This window comes from Haliotis cracherodii, unplaced genomic scaffold, assembly GCF_022045235.1.
Source record: "Haliotis cracherodii isolate W230 unplaced genomic scaffold, xgHalCrac1.p SCAF_21, whole genome shotgun sequence".
NCBI lineage: Eukaryota > Metazoa > Mollusca > Gastropoda > Lepetellida > Haliotidae > Haliotis > Haliotis cracherodii.
Window position 1 is genome coordinate 10,802,531 of NW_027266277.1, and position 23,043 is coordinate 10,825,573.

A 23,043-nucleotide genomic window follows, 5' to 3' on the forward strand; every position below is an offset into this window, starting at 1 on the left:
GTCAGCGAGCCTGACCACCCAATCCCGTTAGTCGCCTCTTACGACAAGCATAGTCGCCTTTTACGACAAGCATGTGTTGCTGAAGACCTATTCTAGACCGGATCTTCACGGGTCCTGAGAGAATGTGACTTGCGTGTACAGCATACCGTTCACATCACACAACGCGATGTTGCAATTTATGTCATAGCTCACATCGTCTATCTCACTGAAGCTGCAGATTGCCTGTAGAAAAGGTTGGACATCCCCGGTGTGAGGTAGAAACCTCCCTCGCCTGTCCGTGTCGGTTCTGCCTCTCTGTGCCGAGGGAATATCTGACAAAGGGGTTTGGATTATTCCAGGGGCTGCTTGGTTCATTAATTCTAGTCATCCGTCCAGGTAAGTCTCTGTATTTTCATTCCCCCGTCTTTCTCCCACTGTGTGACACACTCTCATTAAATGCTTGCACGTATGCGCTGAACATGTGTCCAACCCAGGTCAACGTGTGCTTGCAAGTACTTGTCTAAAACATGTCAGGAGCTTGCAGGTTGAAGACCAAGTCATCGACACAGATTGAGAGAGTCAGACGGTTGCGGTTACCTTGTCTATCTCACATACATCAGAGCATGTTGTAAAAAACATTCAATTCATTCTCACCCCTCCTTCGCCTTAACCTGCACTCAACACCTTTTAACCTCTAGGAAAAAGACTGGGGGCTCCTTCTTACTCGAGGCTTCCACTATAGAATCATCTAACCTTATGGATCAGGACAGTATGTTAATTCAGAGTCGTTATCATTTATCAACAAGAACGAAATTGCATTGTCACGATAAATGACAGAATGAATTGTAGCCGTGTTATGCTTAAACGCGTCTCATGTTTTTAAATTTATTTCCTGGCTTCTGTTAACGTAAACTAACATACATCCCCAGCAATAAAATTACGTATTAGGTTAAATACTGATAATTTCATAAAGAAACGTGACGTCTTCTGGAGATAGAATGGGGATGAGAAAGGGGTGTTAGAACTGTGAAGGGTCGAGCGGGGAATGAGGGCGAGTGTTTTTATTTAATTTATGCTCTGGCGCCTTGAGAGCCAACTGTTATTGCTAACCGCCTGTCGTCCATGTGTTTTGCCCGTGAGTAATTACAGCAGGGTCTTGAAGCGTGGGGATGACCCAGGCGCTATCAGTCTGAGGGACATGTGGTTCTTATAATCTGTCAGATCCGAAGAATTTATTACTGAGATTATATACACATTTTGTAACCCTTGCTTCGTATCTCTTCGATCCCTCTGGTGAACAAATATAATCTCTTTCCTTCACATTATAATTATAATAAATAACACCGTAGTTATTTGGGTCAATCTGATGTTCTATAAGTGATAAGTCGATCTTCGAACAAGATTGTGATGAAAACATCGGCGTGAAAGCGAGGCGCGGGGTATCAGTTGGGTGTTGAAGTATCTTGGATGGAATCCGGGTACCAATCCACAAGGTGACCATCAAACCAACCTGGTCCTGCATTGTGACCATCCGATCCTCGTTTTACTTACGACTTAACGTGTGTAGCCCTTGTTCATTATCATCATAACCAAACAAATACATGGTAAACTAATGATGAAATACTGCATAGAATTTACCACGTCAGAAATAATGATGCTTCTCCTACATGACAAGATCACCCGAAAATTGCCATGTTCCTCTTCTTGCATGACACGACTCTCCTCCTACATGACTCTCCTCATATGATATGACGCTCCTCCTACATGCCATGACTCTCCTCCTACATGACATAACGCCTCCTATATGCCATGACTCTCCTCCTATATGTCATGGCTCTCCTCCTACATGCCATGACTCTCCTCCTACATGACATAACGCCTCCTATATGCCATGGCTCTCCTCCTACATGCCATGACTCTCCTCCTATATGACATAACGCCTCCTATATGCCATGACTCTCCTCCTACATGACATAACGCCTCCTATATGCCATGGCTCTCCTCCTACATGACAGGACTCTCCTCTTACATGACATAACGCCTCCTATATGCCATGATTCTCCTCCTATATGCCATGACTCTCCTCCTACATGATATGACTCTCGTCCTACATTATATGACTCTCCCCCTACATGACAGAATTCTTCTCTTACATTACATGACTCTCCTCTTACATGACACGACTCTCCTCCTACATGACATGACTCTCCTCCAACATGACATGACACTCCTCCTACATGACTCTCCTCCTACATGACATGACTCTCCTCCTACATGACATGACTCTCCTCCTACATGACATGACACTCCTCCTGCATGACTCTCCTCCTACATGACATGACTCTCCTCCAACATGACATGACACTCCTCCAACATGAAATGACACTCCTCCTACCTGACCTGACTCTTCTCTTATATGACATGACATGACTCTCCTCCTAAATGACGTGACAGGTCTCTCCTCCAACATAACAAGACTCTCCCCCAACATGAAATGACTCTCCTCCTACCTGACCTGACTCTTCTCTTACATGAGATGACATGACTCTCCTCCTACATGACATGACAGATCTCTCCTCCAACATAACAAGACTCTCCCCCAACATGAAATGACACTCCTCCTACATGACATGACTCTTCTCTTATATGACATGACATGACTCTCCTCCTAAATGACATGACAGGTCTCTCCTCCAACATAACAAGACTCTCCCCCAACATGAAATGACACTCCTCCTACCTGACCTGACTCTTCTCTTATATGACATGACATGACTCTCCTCCTACATGACATGACAGGTCTCTCCTCCAACATAACAAGACTCTCCTCCAGCATGACATGACTCTCCTCCTACATGACATGACAGGTCTCTCCTCATAACTACATGTCTACATAACAAGACTCTCCCCTAACATGACTCTCCTCCTACATGACATGACAGGTCTCTCCTCATAACTACATGTCTACATAACAAGACTCTCCCCTAACATGACTCTCCTCCTACATGAATCTCCTCCAAAAACACATGACTCTCCTCCAACATGACATAACGCCTCCTATATGCCATGGCTCTCCTCCTACATGCCATGACTCTCCTCCTATATGACATAACGCCTCCTATATGCCATGACTCTCCTCCAACATGACATAACGCCTCCTATATGCCATGGCTCTCCTCCTACATGACAGGACTCTCCTCTTACATGACATAACGCCTCCTATATGCCATGATTCTCCTCCTATATGCCATGACTCTCCTCCTACATGATATGACTCTCGTCCTACATGATATGACTCTCCCCCTACATGACAGAATTCTTCTCTTACATTACATGACTCTCCTCTTACATGACACGACTCTCCTCCTATATGACATGACTCTCCTCCTACATGAATCTCCTCCAACAACACATGACTCTCCTCCTACATGACAGGACTCTCCTCCTACATGACAGGACTCTCCTCCTACATGATATGACTCTCCTCTTACATGATATGACTCTACTCCTACATGACATGACACTCCTCCTGCATGACTCTACTCCTATATGCCATGACTCTCCTCCTATATGACATGACTCTCCTCCTACATGACATGAATCTCCTCCTACATGACATGACTCTCCTCCTACATGACATGACTCTCCTCCTACATGACATGACTCTCCTCCTACATGATATGACACTCCTCCTGCATGACTCTCCTCCTACATGACATGACTCTCCTCCTACATGACATGACTCTCCTCCTACATGACATGACTCTCCTCCTACATGACATGACTCTCCTCCTATATGACTCTCCTCCTACATGACATGACTCTCCTCCTACATGACATGACTCTCCTCCTAAATGACATGACACTCCTCCTGCATGACTCTCCTACATGACTCTCCTCCTACATGACATGACACTCCTCCTGCATGACTCTCCTCCTACATGATATGACACTCCTCCTGCATGACTCTCCTCCTGCATGACTCTCCTCCTACATGACATGACTCTCCTCCTACATGACATGACACTCCTCCTACATGACATGACTCTCCTCCTACATGACATGACTCTCCTCCTACATGACATGACACTCCTCCTGCATGACATGACTCTCCTCCTACATGACATGACTCTCCTCCTACATGACAGGACTCTCCTCCTACATGACATGACTCTCCTCCTACATGACATGACTCTTCTCTTACATGATATGACTCTCCTCCTAAATGACATGACACTCCTCCTACATGACATGACTCTCCTCCTATATGACTCTCCTCCTACATGACATGACTCTCCTCCTACATGACATGACTCTCCTCCTACATGACATGACTCTCCTCCTACATGATATGACTCTCCTCCTAAATGACATGACACTCCTCCTGCATGACTCTCCTACATGACTCTCCTCCTACATGACATGACTCTACTCCTACATGACATGACACTCCTCCTGCATGACTCTCCTCCTACATGACATGACTCTCCTCCTACATGACATGACTCTCCTCCTACATGACATGACACTCCTCCTACATGACTCTCCTCCTACATGACATGACACTCCTCCTAAATGACATGACACTCCTCCTACATGACTCTCCTCCTACATGACATGACACTCCTCCTACATGACTCTCCTCCTACATGACATGACACTCCTCCTACATGACTCTCCTCCTACATGACATGACTCTCCTCCTAAATGACATGACACTCCTCCTGCATGACTCTCCTACATGACTCTCCTCCTACATGACATGACTCTACTCCTAAATGACATGACACTCCTCCTGCATGACTCTCCTCCTACATGACATGACTCTCCTCCTACATGACATGACACTCCTCCTACATGACTCTCCTCCTACATGACATGACTCTCCTCCTACATGACATGACTCTCCTCCTACATGACAGGACCCTCCTCCTACATGACATGACCCTCCTCCTACATGACAGGACTCTCCTCCTGCATGATAGGACCCTCCTCCTACATGACAGGACCCTCTGCCTACATGACATGACTCTCCAGCTACATGACATGACTCTCCTGCTATATGACAGGACCCTCCGCCTACATGACAGGGCCCTCCGCCTATATGACAGGACCCTCCTCCTACATGACAGGACCCTCCGCCTACATGACAGGGCCCTCCTCCTATATGACATGACTCTCCTCCTATATGACATGACTCTCCTCCTATGTGACATGACTCTCCTCCTACATGAAATGACTCTCCTCCTACATGACTTGACTCTTCTCTTACATGACATGACATGACTCTCCTCCTACATGACATGACAGGTCTCTCCTCCAACATAACAAGACTCTCCCCCAACATGAAATGACACTCCTCCTACATGACATGACTCTTCTCTTATATGACATAACATGGCTCTCCTCCTAAATGACATGACAGGTCTCTCCTTCAACATAACAACACTCTCTTCCAACATGACAAGACTCTCCTTCTACATGACCTTACATGACATGACTCTCCTCCTACATGACATAACATGTCTCTCCTCATAACTACATGTCTACATAACAAGACTCTCCCCTAACATGACTCTCCTCCTACATGAATCTCCTCCAACAACACATGACTCTCCTCCAACATGAGAGGACCCTCCGACTACGTGGCATGACTCTTCCAACATGATATGACTCTCCTCCTGCCCGACTCTCCTACATGACTCTCCTCCTACATGACATGACTCTCCTCCTACATGACATGACACTCCTCCTGCATGACTCTCCTCCTGCACGACTCTCCTACATGACCCTCCGCCTACATGACATGACTCTCCTAATACATGACAGGACCCTCCTAATACATGACTCTTCTCCTACATGGCATGACTCTCCTCCTGCATGACCCTCCGCCCTATGACATGATTCTCCCCCTACATGACATGACAGGTCTCTCCTCCAATATAACAAGACTCTCCTCCAACATGACATGACTCTCCTCCTACCTGACCTGACTCTTCTCTTACATGATATGACATGACTCTCCTCGTACATGACATAACAGGTCTCTCCTCCAACATAACAAGACTCTCCTCCTACATGACATGACACTCCTCCTGCATGACTCTCCTCCTATATGACATGACTCTCCTCCTACATGACAGGACCCTCCTCCTTCATGACATGATTCTCCCCCTACATGACATGACTCTCCTCCTGCATGACATGACTCTCCTCCTACATGACATCACTCTCGACTACATGACGGGACTCACCTGCTACATGACATGATTCTCCACCTACATGACTCTCCTCCTACATGACATGACTCTCCTCCTACATGACATGACTTTCCTCCTACATGACATGACTCTCCTCCTACATGACTCTCCTCCTACATGACATGACTCTCCTCCTACATGACATGACTCTCCTCCTACATGACATGACTCTCCTCCTACATGACATGACTCTCCTCCTACATGACATGACACTCCTCCTACATGACTCTCCTCCTACATGACATGACTCTCCTCCTACATGACATGACTCTCCTCCTACATGACAGGACTTCCGCCTACATGACTCTCCTCCTGTATGACTCTCCTCCTACATGACACAACTCTCCTCCTGCATGACCCTCCGCCTACATGACATGACTCTCCTCCTACATCACATGACCCTCCGCCGGAGGAGTATCACATGATACTCCTCCTTCATGACATGACATTCCTAAATGACATGACTTTCCTACATGACATGACTCTCCTATATGACATGATTCTCCTCCTACATGACATGACTCTCCTCCTACATGATATGATTCTCCTCCTACATGACATGAATCTCCTCCTTCATGACATGACTCTCCTCCTACATGACATGACTCTCCTCCTTCATGACATGACTCTCCTCCTACATGACATGACTCTCCTCCTTCATGACATGACTCTCCTCCTACATGATATGATTCTCCTCCTACATGACATGAATCTCCTCCTTCATGACATGACTCTCCTCCTACATGACATGACTCTCCTTCCATGAGTGAGTGAGTGCGTTGGGTTTAACGCCGCTTTTAACAGTATTCCAGAATTATATATCGCGGTGTGCCAGCTTAATGTGGGAGGAAAGCCCGAAGTAATGCAGGTTTCAGACGTTTACCACTTCGGTGAAACCCACGAGCACGGGTATGGTTCTAGCAAACCAAGAAACATAATCGAGGCGAACCGGGATTCGAACCCACAATCATAGGTTTCTGGCTTGACCATGGGACGCAACTCTGCACAGCGTATTGCGGCGCCTTAGACGACTGGGCCACCCGTGCCCCTTTAATAAATAGAACAAAAAAAGATGACGCGGTTTGATGCCGTGCAATAGCTGGAGTCATTGCACTTCACCTATAACAGTGTAATGATGCTGCTGTCTATGCACGTCAATTTAACATGAACATTTTATTTCCTGCAATGTGCAGTTGAATTAGTGCGCAAAACAGTTTTAATAACATTTTGATTACTAAGCAGAAATGTATGAGTCATAATAGTTCATTTTAACTCACCTGGCTGAAAGTCGAGTGAGCTTTTGCTATTGTGCGTTGTCCGCGGTCTGGCTGTTGATAACTTTACTTTTCCGACATCTCCTTGGAAACTACTAGGCCCATAAAACTGAAACTTGGCATGAATTATCCCAGCAATGGTGTCTCTGAATGACCAATAAACTTCCGATCTCATTTTAAACATGGCCGCCACGACAGTCTTATTGAAAATGTCATTTTTGCCAATTACTCTGTCATTTCTGCATGCATGATATTATTTGGCATGCCGCAAACATGTAGTATGCGAAATAACATATATTACGTATACGTTAAACATGGCCGCCACGACAGCCATATTGAAAATGTCATTTTTGCCAATTACTCTGTCATTTTTGTATGCATAATATTATTTGGAATGTAGTATGCGAAATAACATAATTATATCACGTATTTGTGACATAGTTGGATTTTTGTTTTGTTAGTGTTAATGTATTTTCGACATCTCCTCTGAAACCAGACGGCCAATTTAGCTGACACTTTGGGTGCAGAATCCCAACTGTAGTGTGACTAGTGTCCCTAAATGCTCACAGAATTCTGATCTGATTTTAGGTATGGCTGCCACGACAGACTATCTCTTTGCAGGATTTCCCGACATTGAGTAGCATGTTTTAGTCATTAAGGTCGATGTTGTCTCAACTAATCCCTCATTAATCATTAATCCTTCATTAATCATTTCACCATAAGTGTCACAAACGTGAGACAACCACAGACGAGTGAGTGAGTATGGTTTTATGCCGCTTTTAGCAAAATTCCAGCAATATCACGGCGGGGGACGCCAGAAATGGGCGTCACACATTGTATCCATGTCGGGAATCGAACCCGGGTCTTCGGCGTTTCGAGCGAACGCTTTAATCACTAGGCTACCGGCCGCCCCACACATAGATAATCCATTTGTTTTGGCCTTACCTAAAACATAATCGCCGACAAACAAACAAACCAATCCTTCTGCAAACATGAACTATAAACCCCAAACCAACACACTACACACTTTGTTCTTCACAGAACCTATCTCCACCAGGATGCGGGTCGAGGCCCTTGTGTTGATGGTGTGTGCAGTCCTATCTTTGACGTCAGCCGGTAAGTCGGGGACATTTGCATAATTATTTATGTTAACGCAGAAAATATATTGCATTGCTGTAGGCTTCAGGCGTTTAATATTGTTTAGTTGGTTCACATACGATTTGACAGTAATTCAATGTAGGTGGTAAAAAACATTCATAATTTTCAACTTTCAGATAAGTATTGCTATTAATAAATGAAAAAAGTTTTATCATCGCAAGACACTGAAGGATAATTTATTGTTGTTGTTTTTTGTTAGAATAAAGATTTGTATATTTATTATCCACTATATTTTACACACAGCGATGATAAAATCTTGTATGTTTTCCATTTCACCTTGTTCAAACTTGATTCAAGTGGTTATTTTATCGGTCGGTCTCCTAAACCAAGTAAAATATACGAGGCCCCATGAAGGTACAATACATAGGGAGCAGTTCAACAGTTTGATGTCGAATTTGAAAAGAAAATGAGTGAGGGAGTGAGTTGGATTTTAGGCCACTTTCTACAATATCATTGCTGGAGACCCCAGAAATAGTCTTCACACGTTGTACTCATGTGTTAATCGAACACGGACCTTTGGCGTGACGAGTGAGCGCTTCAACCACTAGACTACCCCATCGGCTTGTTGTGCTCAGAAGGGACACCCCGTGAACGTTCGTTCCGGGATATAATAGGTCCTCACCACGCCATGCTTGACATAGGCGTCAGGAGAAACAAGGATCTGGTGATTATAGTGTTGGATCGGACCGATTGCGTCTTAGCATACGCCGACTTCAGGGACCTTTGTTCATGCTATCAACCACGGATCTGGACCAGGCTGTATTATTTACATACCTTCGTGATGAAACTAGAATGTTTTTCACTGCGGTGTTAAACAACATTCGTTCTAGAACTACACTGTTTGCAATGAATGATTGTCTCGGAAATAAAAATAACAATTATTTTATTGGTCAGATGGGGAAGAATGGGTGACGATGGCGCAGAAGACGCTGATGGAGTCCCTCCAAATGAAGCCGAACACCAACGTTGCCAAGAACGTCATCTTCTTCCTGGGTGATGGGATGGGCGTGTCCACTGTGACGGCAGGGCGGATATACACGGGCCAGACTGAAGGGAACACAGGGGAGGAGACGGTTCTGTCTTTTGAGAAGTTCTCCAATGTGGCCCTGTCTAAAGTTTGTAAAATTATTGTCCGATATATCTATTTAATTACTTCGTATATGGATTAAAACTAATTAAAAGAAATAAGAAACATAAATTGTCGGTTTGGTGAATGAACGAACAAGTATTTACGGTACAAACAAACTTCTCCTACACTGAAGTAAGTCCACAGTCTGGGCAGGAATTTAGAAAAAAACAACCTTTCTGAAAATATTAATTCTATTTGTGAAATTTTAGTTCCCGGATCCGTATTGAAGGTTATTGGAAAAAGGGGTTCACAATAAGGTACTTTCGATATTATTCGTCGTGTTTTCGTATAAACGCGGCCTTGGATAATTATTAATGACAATTGAGGCCTCAGTACCAGCCTTTGCTGTGCATCACTTTGAGAGTTATTGGTGCCCCCGTCGAGATTCCGGCGCAGAATATATCCCAGTAGCCCTTGCTTGCCGTTGGATCAAATATAATGAGGATCGTGAGGACAGAATGTGTGACGACTGCGCGCCATCGTGTCCTGTCAGGGTGGCTCTTTCGCAGGTCACAGGTCACAGACCTCGGGTGAGAATCGGTCCCCGGTCCCCAGCAGTGTATTGTGGACGTCAGAGGCGACTAAGTGGGTCGGGTGGTCAGGGTCGGGGACTTGGTGTGTTGTGTGCCAGCGTACCCCAACGGCATAGACATCACAATATCAATCACTGGAATGTCTGGTCCAGATTTGATTATTTACAGACCACCGTCATATAGCTGGAATCTTGCTGAGTGCGGCGTTTAAACATACTCAAACAAACATAAAAACGCCGGTCACAAACCCATCACACCCGACGCTCTGTTTTCAGACATATAACGTCGATCGTCAAACAGCTGACTCTGCAGGAACAGCCACGGCTTTCTTGTGTGGGGTCAAGGCCAACTTGGGAACTCTCGGGGTCAGCGAGAGTGTGGCGAGAGAAGACTGTGATGCACAGGATGCTGGGAAGGTCGAATCTATCCTCAAGTGGTCTCTGGATGAAGGTATGCTTGAAGATCTTCCGCTGCACTTTTTAATCTTCTGGCATTTATAACTGATGCTGGCCCACCAAAGATCATTATCATATCCAGAACAATCTTAACCGTCATAGAGAATTAATAACTTACATCTCACACCTGGGCAGTGTTAAAGATCAGCCTCTTATACATCTAGATGTTTACAGCATCAACTGTCAGGGAGACAAGGTTTCCGGATTAAAAGGGTTCACTGTATATGTATTGAAAACCATGGGTAATATATGACATTCAGGCACTGGTTTGTTATTTTCGAAATAATCCGTGTTGACGTCATTTCTGTTAACAGCCAAGGCTCTCACATATTATTCGTCAATGTGTGAGTGTGGGTTTACGCCGCTTTTAGCAATATTCCAGCAATATCACGGCGGGGAACACCAGACATGAGCTTCACACATTGTACCCATGTAAGGAATCGAACCCGGGTCTTCGGCGTTTCGACCAACGCTTCAACCTCAAGGTAACCCATCGCCCTAATTCGTCAATGAGAAATGACAGTTTAATGTACATCTTTCAGGAAAGGCAGCCGGCATCGTGACCACTGCCCGTGTGACACACGCCACCCCCGCAGCCGGATACGCCCACTCGGCCGAGAGAGACTGGGAGGGGGACGCAGACACCACCAAGAGTAACGTCACAGGGAAGTGCAAGGACATTGCTCAACAGCTTGTAGATAACCTTGACCTTCAGGTAAACAACATCCTGTATACAACACCCGTGTGTGTGTGTGTGTGAGTGTGTGTGTGTGTGTGTGTGTGTGTGTGTGTGTGTGTGTGTGTGTGTGTGTGTGTGTGTGTGTGTGTGTGAGTGTGTGTGTGTGTGTGTGTGTGTGTGTGTGTGTGTGTGTGTGTGTGTGTGTGTTAAATTAAGTGTTAACAAACCCTCAACCCTCAGGTCACGTCAGTTGTGTGTGTACGTGTTGTGTGTGTGTGGTGTGTATGTGGGAGGTGGTGGGGGTGGGGGCGTGATGTGTGTGTATGGTGTGTGTGGGCGTGTTGTGTGTATGGTATGGATGTGGGCGTGTTGTGTGTGTGAGTGGTGTACGTATGAGAATGTGGTGTATGTGTGGTGTGGGCGTGTTGTGTGTGTGGGCGTGTGGCATGGTGTGTTGTGTGTGTGTGCGGTTTGGGCGTGTGTGTGGTGTGGTGTGCGTGCGTGAGCGCCTCTCTGTATGTGTGAGAGATGGTTCCCAGAAATGACAGGGTGTATGAAATATCCACAACAGTATAATAGCGCGGCCACTATTATTTTCATTCTGAACTTCCCGATACAGAAATCAGATAATGTGCTCTGAATGATTCGCTCGCTCGTACCGGGAATTTAGAAACCTCGACGCCGATTGTCTGAAAGTTTTCCTGACACGACGTCCTATGGACAGGTGTCACGTCAAAATAATATACCTTTTTTAATATGTTCAAGATTGCATCCTGTTGGGAAACGAGTTATGAAATAACACAAGGTCTAATTATACAGTACATTTAGAATCCCATTACTTCCTATGTAATGCTTACCGTAACATGTGTGGCACTCACTCACTCACTCACTCACTCTGTCTTCCAGGTGGTGATGGGAGGGGGACGCCGCTACTTTCTTCTCAACAACCAGACAGACCCGGAAACTGGAGAGATCGACCCCAAACATAGAGCTGATGGACGTGACCTGATTAATGTAAGAATCGCCATGGCATGAGACTGGTTCCCGACACTCTGTGCGCTGCTGACGTTTGCGATTTTACGAACGTTTCGGGCTAATGTTGATTTTACACATGGAATACACCTTGATCAGAAACAAACCCGGTATTCACACCCCCTTGGTTGTTTTTCAAAAGCCATCTTTATGAAGGTGTTATTTAGTGAACGGTGCGTGAAAGAATACACACGAAAATTACTTTATATGCCCGTATTCGACGTAATAAGCGCCCCGCTCTAATAAGCGCCAACGGCGATATTTGCTAATATACTGAACAATCTCAATTAGCACCCCTTCCGATTGATAAATGTACACAAGACTATTTATTCGCGCATAATACGTTTGTTATATGCGCCCTTAATTATGGGCAATTAAATTCTGGAAAAATATATCTGTCGTACATAAACATTTCAGGCTGTCAGCATAAACCACGAAATTTACGATCTTTCAACTCTGTTGTTTTTCACCAAAATAATATTCTAATAAGAGCCCCCTATTTCTAATTTTGAGAGCGCCCAGGGCGCTTATTATGTCTTTTACGGTACATGTTAGTGGACTGAGTCTGCCGGCCCCGATGTACGCCGTGATGCAGGTGGAAGATAGCTAAAAGCGGCGTAAAACCCCACTCATTCACCCACTCTCAGCAGAGTGGGATATTTAAGAAATAAACCACGAGTGGCATATTCTCCCCGCAATGTTTTATTGTACGATAAACAACGACAACGAGAAGTGCTTTTCTTATATGAGATATCAACATCATGTACAGCCTCTTTAAGGATGATGATAAAGTGTACAAGCTTTAAAAATATTTACCCATATTTAAATGATGATGACTCACTCAATAGAATACGACCTCGGCAATGTCGGAGAAGTCCATTTTATGCACAGGTGGGTATTTTCCGCATATTTTCACAATACGTCGATCACCTGTACCTTTTCTCCAAATTATGATCGCTAAATCTCGATCGTTCAGCCATCGCGTTTATCTGCGTTGCCCAGCTACATCTATGGGAAATAACTCACTGGTGTCCCAGGTAATTAGGTCGTTAATGGACGGTAATTGTTGCGTTGCGCAATCGGAAGGTAGCAATTCGTGTACCACTTCACCTGAACTACGGCTGACAGTCTGGGATGTGCGAGAGGTACAATGTCAGTACCCGAGGGGCTTGGATCTATTACCGTAGTTACTCCAACAAGCACAAAGAGTGATCTTTGTTAACAGCTTTTATTCCCACTTTGTGTTGCCGGTCAATCCACTCTATTTGTCACATGAATACGAGACTTCGGCCGCAAAACTTCAGTCTCAGTCGAAATGCTCGTGACAACAAGCCGAGAACGGAGTACCAGTCCAGATGTAGTCTCCCCAGCCGCTCTCCCATCTCGGGGCTTTTGCCCCTTTTTATACCGGTACCTACGTCACAGTTCTACTCATTTTCCCCTGTATCATTGGTCAACCACCTTTCCCCCTATACTAGATCATTCTAACCCACTCTTGTATAATAACAAGATCCTTATTAGGACTTGTAATGTGAACTCCTCGACTCCTGGGCCCCGTTCCACAAAGCGATCTTAGCGCTAAGTCGATCGTAACTCCCAAACTTTAACATAGACTTACAACTGTCGTAGCACAAAGATCGCTTTGTGGAACAGGGCCCTGGAATCTGAAATACTAGCTCGATAAGTATATTTTCATTCCCACAATGTAGATTTTCAGTATTCCCAGTGACAGGAAGTGTGAAAGGGGTTGTGTGGACCTCGGTCTTGGGCCTTCAGTATAGGCCAAGAGAGAATCTTTGTTGTGCGGTCAGACCAGACATGGTTCAGGAATCCTAAAACTTAAAAAAAGAAAAAAAAAGAGAAATGTGAAACAAATATGAAAAGAAGTCCTTTTTTTGTTCGGCCCTACAAGACAAAAAGTAAAATGTTACAAAAACAAACCATATACTGTGGATTGGATAAGCAAAAGTTCAAACTTCAACGAATTATGACGAAGCGCTAGAGGAAATCAAAACAATTTTTTTTTAAATTGGAAATATCACAAATCTATTTTTTCAACACACCAGAAATCCCGAGGTGATGCAGGTCTAGGACGTTCACGACTATGATGAAACCCACGAGCATGGGCATGGTGCTGACAAGCATAGAAACATAATTAGGGCGAAACTGGGATTCGAACACACGATCATAGGTTTCTGACGTGCCCAAGGGACGCAACTCTGCACAGAGAGTAAGCAGACGAGGCCATCCGTGCCCCCATATTGGAAAGGAATTAGGGCTGGGACGGGTAACTCGGGTACCCGGGTCGGGTGGGTACTGAGTAGGACATGGGTACCCGCAGGACTACCCGGACCCGTGGTTAGCAACGTTAGTCACATTGCTTTATACATGTATCTAAATACGTTTTGCCAGGGCTATGGTAAAAAAAAATCCTAATCGGATATTTTGTACTTATCTGTTGAGACCTACAGTGGGTACCCGGGTTGCGTCAGATAATAGGGGGTAGGTACCCGGGTAGTAAATTTGGACTCGTCCCAGCCCTAAAAGAAATAACTGAAGTCAGATAATGCTTTTACGTGTTTGGCACAGTTACATGCGGGACTATTTGCAGGATTGGAAAAAAAGCAAGGGAGATAAGAATGCGACGTACGTGTGGAACAAGGCCCAGTTCGACTCCGTAAACCCTGCGAAAACAGATTACCTGCTAGGTGAGCACACGTCGGATTTGTACTGAACTTCGTAACTGTTAGTTTATATGCACGTTTGTTTTGCTGTTTTGTAGTTGTTTTCTCAAATGGCTTGAATGAGAATTTTAAACAATATTTATTACTCACCCTGGCTTGCTTAATTTGCTTGAAAGAATTACATCCACCTCTTTCCACAACGATTATGTTTTGTTTTGTTTGTTGCTTTTTTTTTGCTTTTTTTTTGTTGTATTATGTTTTTTTCTATTCCACCGGTTGTGGCTTTCATCCTAAACTGGCGTTTCAGGTCTGTTCGAGTCCTCCCACATGCAGTACGATATAGAGCGCAATTCTTCTGGTGACGGGGAACCGTCTCTGGCCGAGATGACGAAGAAAGCGATTGAGATCCTAAAAAAGAACGACAAAGGATTCTTTCTCTTGGTAGAAGGTGAGCCAACGATGTCTGTGTGGACCTAACGCTTTGAAGAAAAACGTATTTAATGAGAGAGTGAGTGAGTGTTTGGTGGAACGATGTTTTGAACAGTTGATCAGTTCTGTGTGTCAGCTTGTTGTGGGAGCAAAACCCGAAGGAAAACCTGAATTGATGCAGGTCTCATATGTTTACCCCTTTGGTGAAACCCATGAGCACTGGTATGGTGCTGACAAACCTGGACACATAAACAGGACAGATCTGGGATTCGAACCCACGATTATAACATTCTGACATGCCCAGGGGATGTAATTGTGGATTATGGTGTCTTTGACGACAGGGCCCCTGTACCCATTTAAAGATGATGTACGACCCAAATAGAAAGCGACTGTCTCCTCAGTGCGCAATAACCAATAATGTCGGACTGTGAAAAGATTGGAAGTAGGGAGATGAGATTGGCTGTCTCGTTGTGACGTCCAGTTGATGACAGTACCTTGGACCTTTCACAAATCACTTACGTATATCTGACATATTTTCAATAGTGTCGAAGTATGGCTTGTGTTGATCTGTTGCGTCACACTGGCCGTGCAGAGTTGCGTCCCCTGGGCGCGTCTGGAGCCGCTAATTGTGTGTTGGAATATCATCTTCACTGCGGTTATGAACCTTTATCTGTCAGAGCCATACGGTGCTCGCATGGTAAACCTGAACCACTTCGGCTTTGCCCCCATATTAAGCTGACACTCCGTGAATTAACTGAAATGCAGCGTAAACCACTTCATTCCACCTCTCTGTTTCAGCTGGCCGTATTGACCATGGCCACCATGATACCTACGCCAAACGCGCACTGCACGAGGTGAAGGCCCTGCACGAGGCCGTCAAGGCCACCATGGACGTCATCAGTGACTCCGACACACTCGTCGTCGTCACTGCCGACCACTCCCATGTCTTCAACATCGGCGGCTACCCATCCAGAGGCAACAATATCCTTGGTAGGTGCCTCGTGACAACTGGAATATTCAATGGCAATCTGTTTGTGAGGGTAATACTGGAGAATTGGATGATTTTCAATGCATTAAGTACACTACTGTACATAACTACTTACCTTAAAGCACGGGTGGCCCAATCGGCAAAGGTGGTGCAATTCGCTGTGGAGAGTTACGTCCCTTGGGCACACCACAACATGTGACTGTGGGTTCGAATTCCTGTTTGCCCTGATTAAGTTTCTGAGTTTGTCAGCACCATACCCGTGCTCGTGGGTTTCACCAAAGTGGTTAACGTCCTGCATCACTTCGGGCTTTCCTTCCACATTAAACTGACATACCCTGATATAACTGGAATACTGTTCAAAGCAGCGTTAAACCGAACTCACTCACTCCGAGCCAACGAAGGGCCCTTGTGGGTCTACTAGAAGTGGCCAATGTTAAAAGAAATGTATCATTTCTTTTCACTCTTTAAAATGGTTATGTAGATTCTTGGTCGAATGTATGTTTAGTTTCCCCACAACTCGAACTTAAATATGAACATTAGGTACATCCTCTTGGAGGATAATGATAAAATTACCCGTATTTAAATAATGATGACTCCCCCAATAGAATCCAACCTCGGCAATGCCGGACAAGTCCATCTTATGGACAGTTGGTATTTCCCGCATATTCTCATAAACCTCACGTTGATCGCCTGTACCTTTTCTCCCAATACCGATTGTCACATCTCTCCCTCTTCTGGATGCGGGGGCGGTCGGGTAGCCTAGTGGTTAAAGCGTTTGCTCGTCACGCCGAAGACCCGGGTTCGATAGGTACAATGTGTGAGGCCCATTTCTGGTGTCCTCCGCCGTGATATTTCTGGAATATTGCTAAAAGCAGCGTAAAACCAAACTCACTCACTCACGCACTTTTTGATGCGATCGTTCGGCCATCGCGTTAAACTGCGTTGCCTAGCTACAGCTATGGGGAACAACTCACTTGACAGTGGCCTGTCAACAATAACGTTGTCCAATATACGACGAGCGCATGTTCGAAATCTCTAGAAATGACGTCATGGTAACAACAATGTTTTATCGTGAAATAAAACACACTTCGTTCTTCATTGTTATTTGCGATTTATGGCGTAGCTAAATAAAGCACAAACGGATGGGACACACAGATTTGACATAAGTCGAATGCTGTTTAAAGCGGCGTAAAAACCCAAATCACTAACTTATTTCGCATAACATTGACGGTACTACCGCAGCGCGGCTGTAGAATCACCGCGGTACGAATGTAGAATCATCAAGATGTATTTGTAAGTTATCACGCCACCGAGTTTGAGCGTCAGTATCCGTATTTCAATCCTCCATTTTCCACAGGGACAGACTTGGATTCGAACTAGTGTCTCGGTGATTTAAGACGCCCCAGTTCGCGTCCCTTGCTGCCATCCGTAGTGATATAATAAAGACACAAAAGCAGACGGATCAGATCAAAATATGTTAGCTTCAATAACGTTAGGAGGTTCCAACTAACGGAGACATCTGATTGGCTGAGGTAAGGGGAAAATTTAATTTATGTGTAGTAACTCAAGATAATTCTGTACATTATCAGACCTGACTTTGAGTCAATATGTGTTTTTGTCGAATGACATAGGTCCGCTTCCTGGGCAGTTAATATTGGGGTAATCTTTGCATTATATGACAATATAATATGTTTGATCAGACAAGGTGGACCGGGTGCCGAACTACAAAGAAGCGTTGGACAATATGCCCTATACAACTCTGTCATACGGGAACGGCCCACAGATCCGCCAAAACCTCACTGAGGTAAACACAAGTAAGTAAACATATTCCACCCCATCTTCGATTGTCCAGGGCATAATATCTCGAGATAAATACTTCGGACCCATGTGTTTCGTTTCGGAAGTAACGTCATAAGACCCATCTTATGGCTGACTATAATAGCACAGAATTTCTCTCGCTCATGTTAGTACTTTTATTGGACGGTATAGTGGCATTCCAATCGGGCTCATAACGAGGCCGTTGTGACGAAAGAGTGCAGGATGTCTGTCATAATCGAATGGATATATAATGCACTTAATAATCAAAGATGATTCAATCATATGACATCTTCCAGAGGCAAGGGAATTAACTGACTATAAAAGTCCAGTTTTCACCCTTGCTGAACTAGGCTGGAATTCCAGAGTTACATTTTGCCTGGAATAACGAGTCATTTCATTGTCCAATCAAAATCGCATAACTAACTAGACATCTGGTTCGTAAACAACATGGATTTCAACGTGCAGACTTCAGTCGACTGCGGGATTTGCAAAGCATGTTTACCGTCAAATGGGCATCGGTATTTTGCAAATCTTTTCATGTTTTTGATCAAGGTGTTCAAGTGATTTGATGCACTTCGCGGGGTGAGGCCCGTTTTATTTACAATACAGATCTTGATTAGCGATCAGATCGTCTTGACTGGACATCGTCATTTTGTTTGAAGCAAATGCAAATGATAGTCACTTTCCTTTCATTGTGAGTAATGCATATTATATATCCTATATGAATACACCTTCACCTTTCATTCTGAGTGATGTATATAAAATGTCCATATATATATACTCACCAGCATTTCATTGTGAGTAATGCATATTATATATCCTATATGAATATACCTTCACCATTCATTCTGAGTGATGGGAATAACATATCCAATGTACATACTTACCAGCATGAATACACCTTCAATTTTCATTCCATGTGAAATATTGCCGACGCGACTTAAAATTTTAACCCGTGCTCTTGGGTTTCACCGTAGTGGTAAACGTCTGTGACCTGTATCACTTCGGGCTTTCCTCACACATTAAGCTGACACGCCGTGATATAACGGGAATACTGTTAAAAACGGCGTTAAACCCAACTCACTCACTCACTCTGATCTTGTTACAGTCGATGTGGATTACCGGTTCACAAGTGCAGTTGGATTGGAATATGAAACCCACGGAGGCGAAGACGTTGCAATATTCGCCCACGGTCCCATGGCGCACCTGTTCCATGGGGTGCACGAGCAGAACTATATACCGCACGTCATGGCATACGCATCGTGCGTAGGGATCAACAAGAAGCATTGTGATGTGGTCAAACCTGCAAACGGAAGTGGACAGAAAATTGTGTATTACTACGCTATTGTTCCCTGTCTGTCATTAGCTGTGTTGTTGTCAGGGCTGAGTCAATGATGCTGATGTGGTGTCCATGTTTGTTAACTGTGATGTTTCAGAATATTCATGTTGCTCGGTTTAAGGTGTTTGTTCTCACTTGTTCAAAAACATAACCATAATTACATTTAATAACAGTTCGCCTGAATAGACGACCCTATTTTCTATTATTGTATGAGATTATACATGAGGGACTAATGAGTGTATTCAGCTAAATAAAGTACTATTATTCCCGGCTAAAAACGCTTTCCATGGGTTTATGAGTTTGTCTTGGGCGATGGGGTAGCCGAGTGGTTAAATCGTTCGCATGTCACGCCGTAGGCTCTGGTTCGATTCCCTACATTGGTACAATGTTTGAAGCCCAGTCTGGTGTGTACCGCCGTGATGTTGCTCGAATATTGCTTAAAGCGGCGTCTATTGACTAGCAACTGTTTGCTAGTCCAAGATACATACCACAGTGACTTGAATCAACGACTGAAGGCTCCGGGTGGCCCGGTCTACAAGGCGCCGCAATTCGCTGTGCAGGGAACCCGATTCGACCCGATTATGTTTCTTGGTTTGTCAGCTGGATACCCGTGCTCGTGGGTTTCACCAAAGTGGTAAACGTCTGAGACCTGCATCACTTCGGGCTTTCCTTCCATACACCTTGATATAACTAGAATACTGTTCAAAGCAGCGTTAAACCAAGCTCACTCACTCACTTACACCGTTTCAACGAAAGGTAAGATTAGGGCTACAGGAAATAAAATTATTGTTATTGAAAATAAATTATTGTTTCATATCGCTTTTTATTTTCAAAAAATGGTTATGTAGATTCAAGGTCGAATTATATTTTTAATTTTTTGCTTCGATTCCCCCAAAACACGAATTTAAATTCACCATTTTACTAAATGAAAACAATGATAAAAGAAGTAGATAGTGTCTTCATGCGCCCTTGGAATATAAAGCACGAACGGAGGGGACATACAGATTGGATCATTCTCAAATATTCAGACAAGAAACGTTTTGTGACAGCCCCTGAAAGGGACACATGTGCGGCCCAGTGTATAGCCTAGATCTGGAGGCATCATCAACTGAGGGTTGATTTGCATCACGAACTGGGATGGGGTTCAATATTGCTTGGACTGCCTTTTTGACGGAGCCTTAGTTCCCCTTTAAACCAGCTTTGTGATACTTATTTGTGTCGATGGGATGAACAAAGCAAATTCTCATTCATAAAGAAGGCTTTTTAAACAAGATTTGCTGATGCGTGTGCGTGCGTGCGTGCGTGCCTGTGCTTGTCCAGACCAATGTCGGTTTTATAGTGATAGCCCACTGAGATTCCATGCCGCAGTTTAATATGAATACGCCACTGAGACAGTATACTGACTCGAGCCGACCATTCCTCGTTGAGCTGATGTCGAGCGCGAGGCAGGGTAACAACAAGTACAATCTTTTAACGTATTTTGGTATGACGCGACCGGGGGTCGGACCGTCCGCTTTCAGGGCGGACGCTCTACCACTAGACCTCGGAGGCAGACAAACATTTATAAATTACTTGTCCCAAAAAATGCCTGGTTTCATTTCCTTTCATGTGTCGAAGTTTAAGGGACCTACGTAACATCTTCGAGTTATCCGAAGTTTGACATAACCGAAAATGATAAATAAAGAAGGAATAGGCAAGGACCATGGTTTTACTTCGAGACAACCGTAAGTTCGACACGTCAAAGTTCGACGCGTCAAAGTTCGACACGTCAAAGTTCGACACAACAGTGTTTGACTACATATTAAACATGTCCGACAAGTAATTAAGCATTGTTGTCGCCTAAATCAATGGACGTATTATTTTCACAATTTCCTTTATAAATTCATGGAAAGAATAGTCAAGTTGACACAGACAATCTTGTCATTTCGATATCATCCAAGTACCACTCATTTTTTCCGGATGAAGCCGAAGGCCTTCTTCCAGTTTCCGGAGATACGCGAGAAATAACGAGTCACCATGAACACAACATTCGTCACCACTCGCCCCTTTCCGTAATCTGCAAGAAGACCCTATCGATGAATGTTATGTGCGAAAATACGACAAATACGACAACTTCAAGTTGTTCGTCAAAGAATCCATCAGAAATAATTTTGATTATACAGATGTCTTGCATCTAAAAATATACCCAAGACACAGTTTAATGTGTTCAATCATACTGTATAATTCCGCATGTCCCGGAGTGCTTTAAATTGCATCTGAAATATTTATAATGTATGGGGAATATACGTGAATCATTACGCAACGAGTTGACAATTCTTTTATCTATGCGCGTTTGCGCTTAGACGGAACACGTTCGCAAAAATGGCCACGAGAGGGGCACGAGTCACTATTCGGCTTGTCCCGGAATAACACGAGTTGGTCACGAATGTGAACACAAGTCAAATTCATCGATCTTCGAAATGCAGTAGTGCAACAGATAAAGTGCAAATTATCGGGGAATTGTTCCAATGATGATAAAGGCATGAAACGTAACATAAATATATATATATATATCTATTTGTATGTATATTGTGAAAGAACGTTAGCCACACGAAATTCTAAGATGGCAACCATATTTCAAGATGGCCATCATTTGCCATTATTATTATCTATTTGTGACATTCATTCATGGAATTGTCCTATTTTGGCGAACGTAGTCTTGTTTTCAATGTTCAATAAAATGCTGATTTTAGTACTTCTGATTGTTGTTTTCATTATTTCAGAGGTCTTTCATTAAAACAAATGATTTTTATCAACGTGACTCGCAAAGCTGACTTTTATTTACCAAATGACACAGTGAATTCGTGTATTTCCAATAGGTTTGGAACGATGTGTGTATAACTAACTATATGAAGGAACGTTTTGAGGAGTTATAAGTTCGCACTATGAAACCAAACAGATGTTCTCTTTTCCAAACAATGTCTCGATGTGCTTTACTTATTGCGCAGCGCCAAGCGACGTGTCTCTTAGGGTTTGAGAGAGTTGCATGGGGATGAGTAATATAATTGGAAGGATGTAACCAAACTTTTAATAGAAACTTTATCTTTGCCTCACATATGTATAATGATATGCGTAAATACGAAATACTTAGGACTGTTTTAAAACCTATTTTCTTAATAATCTTAATGTAAAAATAATACATTAAACATGAGGGAGAACAGGCTTTCCTAGACTGGTTTACCTGCCCTTGTGCGCCTGCGCTCCTCGTCCGCTGCCATTAGGTGTCTAAGAGCAGGGTACTAGTTTA

The 23,043-nt window shown here is 44.0% G+C and overlaps 1 protein-coding gene across 1 annotated transcript; it reads left to right on the plus strand.

Annotated features, from left to right (window-relative positions):
• Window positions 1–215: 215 nt before the first annotated feature.
• LOC139470811 (alkaline phosphatase-like) lies at window positions 216–22,443 on the plus strand. Its single transcript, XM_071253106.1, has 11 exons — window positions 216–375; window positions 8,555–8,629; window positions 9,566–9,786; window positions 10,609–10,783; window positions 11,331–11,503; window positions 12,374–12,481; window positions 15,111–15,207; window positions 15,491–15,631; window positions 16,411–16,602; window positions 18,301–18,414; window positions 19,527–22,443. Exons 2-11 carry the CDS (start codon window positions 8,572–8,574, stop codon window positions 19,811–19,813), a joined length of 1,566 nt encoding a protein of 521 aa, XP_071109207.1. The 5' UTR covers window positions 216–375; window positions 8,555–8,571; the 3' UTR covers window positions 19,814–22,443.
• The last annotated feature ends 600 nt before the right edge of the window (window positions 22,444–23,043 follow it).

Bases quoted from the DNA above. Each gene is read 5' to 3' on its own strand.
- LOC139470811 (XM_071253106.1), top strand. From the start codon at position 8,572: ATGCGGGTCGAGGCCCTTGTGTTGATGGTGTGTGCAGTCCTATCTTTG. The intron at 10,784-11,330 runs GTATGCTTGAAG...TACATCTTTCAG, and splicing joins CAAGTGGTCTCTGGATGAAG to GAAAGGCAGCCGGCATCGTG. The intron at 18,415-19,526 runs GTAAGTAAACAT...ATCTTGTTACAG, and splicing joins CCTCACTGAGGTAAACACAA to TCGATGTGGATTACCGGTTC.